The sequence below is a fragment of the Eulemur rufifrons genome, chromosome 6 (assembly GCF_041146395.1).
Source record: "Eulemur rufifrons isolate Redbay chromosome 6, OSU_ERuf_1, whole genome shotgun sequence".
NCBI classification, from domain to species: Eukaryota; Metazoa; Chordata; class Mammalia; order Primates; family Lemuridae; genus Eulemur; species Eulemur rufifrons.
The window spans coordinates 55,676,177-55,680,953 of record NC_090988.1 but is presented as its reverse complement, the minus strand read 5'-3'; the positions used below and the strand labels follow the sequence as shown (position 1 = coordinate 55,680,953).

Genomic DNA, 4,777 nt, shown 5'->3' with positions numbered 1-4,777 from the left:
GATTTACAATTTATTTATATGAGGCCACTTTTCCTTCCTTAAAATACAGAGATTTTGTTACTCTTGTCAGGATCACTTCATATATTTTGAAAGAAAGCATTGCATTATTCAATATGTAAAGAGAACAGTGTTTTTAAAATCATATAATACCTTTACTATCAATAAGCTTGTTAGAGTTATTCTCTATTTTTCACTTAGATGGAAGTAATTCTTAAATCTTCTTCACATGTCATATTTGCTATTGTGCATGAACCCATGTCACCTGACATTAGAAGTAGAGTTGTTCCAATATCTTCGTCTTTTCTCCTTATTTTTGTACCCAGATTGAAGAACTCACATCTCTCTGGAGCTCTCTGCTGCCTTCAGAGGATGCTCCCTCCCCAGTCCCATGTCAACATCTCCTTCTTCCATCCCCCTGCTTTCCTCATGATTGGCATCCCAGGGCTGGAGGCCTTCCATGGCTGGATCTCCATCCCCTTCTCCTCCATGTACACCGTGGCCCTCACTGGGAACTGCCTGATCCTCCTGGCTGTGAGGAGGACCCCCAGCCTGCACCAGCCCATGTACTACTTCCTGTCCATGTTGGCCCTCACCGACGTGGGCCTCACCTTGTCCACACTGCCCACCACCCTGGCTGTGCTCTGCTTTAACCGTCGGCTCATCGGCTTCAACACCTGCCTGGTCCAGATGTTCTTCCTGCACTCCATCTCTGTGGTGGAGTCCTCAGTGCTCCTGGCTATGTCATTTGACCGCTTTGTGGCCATCTCCAATCCCCTGCACTATGCAGCTGTCCTCACAAATAGTGTCATCATCAGGATTGGGATGGCCATCGTGGCCCGTGCTACCTTGTGCCTCTTCCCTTTGCCATTTTTGATTAAGCGTCTAAACTTCTGCCCTGGAAATAACTCCCTGTCCCATTCGTTCTGTTTCCACCCTGACGTGATGAGACGGGCCTGTGCTGACATCACCATCAACATACGCTACGGGCTCTTCGTGGTTCTGTCCACAGGTGCCATAGACTCTCTGCTCATAATCCTGTCCTATACTCTCATCTTGCACACAGTCATGGGCCTGGCCTCTCCCAGGGAGCGAGTCCGGGCCCTCAACACCTGTGTTTCTCACATTCTGGCTGTATTTGTCTTCCTTATTCCAGGTATCACCATGTCTATGATCCACCGTTTTGGAAGACACCTGCCCCATATTGTTCATGCTCTTGTTGCCTATGTATACCTGGTGGTGCCTCCTGTGCTCAACCCCATCATCTACAGTGTGAAATCCAAGCCCATCAGGGAGGCCATGCTCAGGGTGCTGAAAGGGAATGAGAAAGGCTGATGAAACCATGAAGGCTTTTGGCATCTGGGTACCATGAAAGACACTACTGTAGCCTTGCAGGAACCTGTTAGTCCCAGCAAGCATTGAAAATCCCTAATTCATGCTAAAACAGCAGGAAGCCTATCAGGTTTATGTATGTTAAAAATTTCTGTTCAGCATTTACTTTTCAAGGAAGCAATGATGACAATTAAACACAGAGAAATAAATTAAACATGTTCACGGTCTTGTGCCAGACAAAAGTCATGGAAAGACACTACCAGACTGTAGACTAATGAGTGCCATAAGGAAGTTCTACTTGAGAGATTGCTAGGGCCTGCAAATGGGTAGTGGACAGAACTTTGCCTGGAAAGATTGGGAAAGCTTCCACAGAGGAGAGAATAATTTGTATTTCACTTTGAAAAATGTGTAGTTTTTCTAGGCAACATAGGAATTAAGGATGGGAAAAATAAAAAAATTTAAAAAAAAAGAGTAAGATGAAAAGAAGACTTTACATTTTGAACAAGTGAAAGTGTTTGTGAGAAGGTTTGCATTCCTGCACTTTTTTATGTCTCTATCACTTGTGATGTCTTTATAGGTATGGCTGTGGCATAGGGTTTATAGAGGGAGCAGTAGGAGATGAAGCCACAGGGTAGGAGACCAACTGTGCAGGACTGCACATACTATGCTAAGGTGTTTAGTTTGTACCCAGTACATAAAAACCATTCATTTTTTTTTACTATAATATACATTAGTAGTATGAATTCCAGATTAGAAGTGTGTTGGACATACGAACAAAACAGGAGCTAGGAAGACTAATCAGTTTATGCTCTTATATAGACTCAGGGTTTTCCAAGCCCCTTTTTATACTGCCTAGAACATTCCCATTCCCCCGCCCCTGTCTATGTCTTATTTCTAACTACTCTTCTTTTTTGTCAATTATAATATAAACCTAATTTCTCAGAAAAGCCTGCTTAGTGAATTCTCCTTTCCATGTTATTTGTTTCCTACACATACACAACAGTTTGTCATCCAAGTAGACTGTGAGTCCCCGGGGTGTCAACAAATACTCAGTACCTACTGTTGTTGGTGGAATAGTAGATGCTAAATAATTATTTTGAAGATCTAATTATAAATGACTTTAAATAGGTGATAAGGCAATGGGTTATTTATTTAAGAGATAATTTGGAGACATTTACCTCCAGGGAGCCTCTATCTTTCAGAAGAAAGGATACACATAAATAATTGCAAAGGTTTGTGAAAAGGTTTTCAGATGAATTTAGATAGCTGACCTGGAGGCATGAGAGGTGCAATACAACTGATTGAATTAAGTACTCTCTCTTAGTGAAGGTTTCCTACTTTTTAACCCTAGGGGGCCTCCTGGGCCATTTTGCTAGAAGTGATGTCCTTCACACCTCAGTGAAGAACTTTGGCTCCATAAAGAGTTGGGGGCGGGGGGGGGGGGGGGGGGAAAGGAAGAAAAAAAGAGTTTGAGGGGATACAATACTAAGATTTGTTTATATGTGTCTTCCTGAGTGCATCTTCTTAGAAAGTGAAGTTTTAGGTCCATGTGTGTCTTTCTCCTCACCTCCCCTACTTCCACTCCTCCTACAGGATGAGGTCAATTTCACAAGATCTTGGTGTGTTGTGTCCACACTGAGTAAGTGGGTAAGAATGCAAGCTTTAGATTCAGGGAAACAAAAATTGCTCAAACTCTGTTAAAACTGTCTCATACACTCAGCTATCTGACTTGGAGCATTTTATCCTTTATATATTAGCAAATAGTTCTTTTTTTTTTTTTAGTGACTACTATGTACCAGGCACTCTGTTACATGATGAGAATACAATGATCCCAAAATCTTGTGGAAGGAATACATATTAATTATGTAGAAAAATAAATATAGATTTACAAAAGCACTAAGCCCTATTCATTTGGGCTTCTCTTCCCCTAGTAGACCGTATATTTCATGAGGGAAGAGTCTAAGCCACCGTCGTCTGCATTGCATTCTCAATGCAGGGTTCACACTCACTGTGATAGCACTAGTGTTAGTAGCACTAGGAATGTATTTGGTGACAGTTTTCTGTTGCTGCATAACAAATTATAAAAAATATTAGCTGCTTAAACCGACACCCATTTATTAGTTCACATTCTGAAGGTCAATAGATCAGTGAGCTTGGCTGGGTTCTTTGCTGAGGGTCTCATAAGACTAAAATAAAGGTGTCAGCTGACGGGGCTCTTGCTTAGAAACCCCAGGAAGGAATCTGCTCCTGAATTTATTTTGGTTATCAGCAGAATCCAGTTCCTTGAAATTGTGTCGCTGGGATTACCTTTTCCTTGCTGTCTGGTGGCCTCCCTCCGCTCCCTAAGGCTGACCACATTTCTTCTCACATGGCCTCTCCATCACCAAACCAACAAAAGTATGTCACATCCTTGCCATGCTTTAAATATCTCTGAATTCTTCTGCTACCAGCTTGAGAAATTTTTCCCTTTTAAGGGCTCATATGATTGGACTAGGCCCACTTGGATATAATCTCCCTATCTTGAGGTCAACTGTGACATACGGCATAACACAATTCCAGGAGTGATATCTAATCATAGTCAAAGGTTCTGAGAACTAGAGCAAGACATGTTTTATGGGGATATTTTAGAATTCTCCCTATCACAATGACTAAATAAGTGGATTAACTAATGGATGGTTCTATTAAAGCATACAATAAGGCTGTCTGATCTGCTCTAAGGTGTTAAGAATGGCTTTTCTCAAGAAGTGAGAATTAAGGGGAGGGCTGAATGTGGAAGATAAATTAACTGGGGAAGAGTGTTTAGGGGAAGGTGTATTAGGCAGAGAAAACCACATCTCCAAACAGGCTTCAGAAGGAGGAAGCATGGTGAGATACAGGCATGAAACAAAATGCAGTGGGACTGGAAGTCAAAGAGAAAAGAGCCTATGGTTCAAGCTTAGTCTAAAAATATAAATGGGCATCAACCAAAAAGATGAAAAATAATTAGCATTTTAAGCAGGAGTGACAGTGGTCTTGACATAATCACATTTTCTTTGGAGAAGATCATTTTATATTGTGTTATAGAGAATAGATTGAATTAAAGCTATAATGCATGCAAATTTACTAGTTAGAATTCTATTGAAACAGTCAGGATGGGATTTACTGGAAACTTGAACTAAGGGAGTGGTGATACAGATAAAAAAAAAAAAAACAGATATGTCCAAAGCTATAGAAGAAGTAGACATTATATAACTTAATTTTGGATTGAATATGAAGACTAAGAGAAGAAAAGGAACAGACCAAGGATAACTCCAAGGTTTGAGGCTTGCATATCAGGATAAATGGTGGTGTGATAACTGATATATGAAACAAGAATAGAGGAATATAATTGGGGAAAGATTATCATGAGTTTCATTTTATACGCTTTGAGCTTGAACTCCCTTGTAAGCCTCCAAATGGTGAGGTTGCA

The 4,777-nt window shown here is 41.0% G+C and overlaps 1 protein-coding gene across 1 annotated transcript; it reads left to right on the top strand.

The window, feature by feature from the left end:
- The first annotated feature begins 369 nt into the window (after positions 1-369).
- On the top strand, positions 370-1,332 carry LOC138384063 (olfactory receptor 51I2-like). The gene has a single exon (XM_069469331.1). It carries the CDS (start codon positions 370-372, stop codon positions 1,330-1,332), a length of 963 nt encoding a protein of 320 aa, XP_069325432.1.
- Positions 1,333-4,777: the final 3,445 nt, after the last annotated feature.

What these genes read in the sequence shown, in the direction of transcription:
- LOC138384063 (XM_069469331.1), top strand. Translation starts at nt 370, where the DNA reads ATGCTCCCTCCCCAGTCCCATGTCAACATCTCCTTCTTCCATCCCCCT.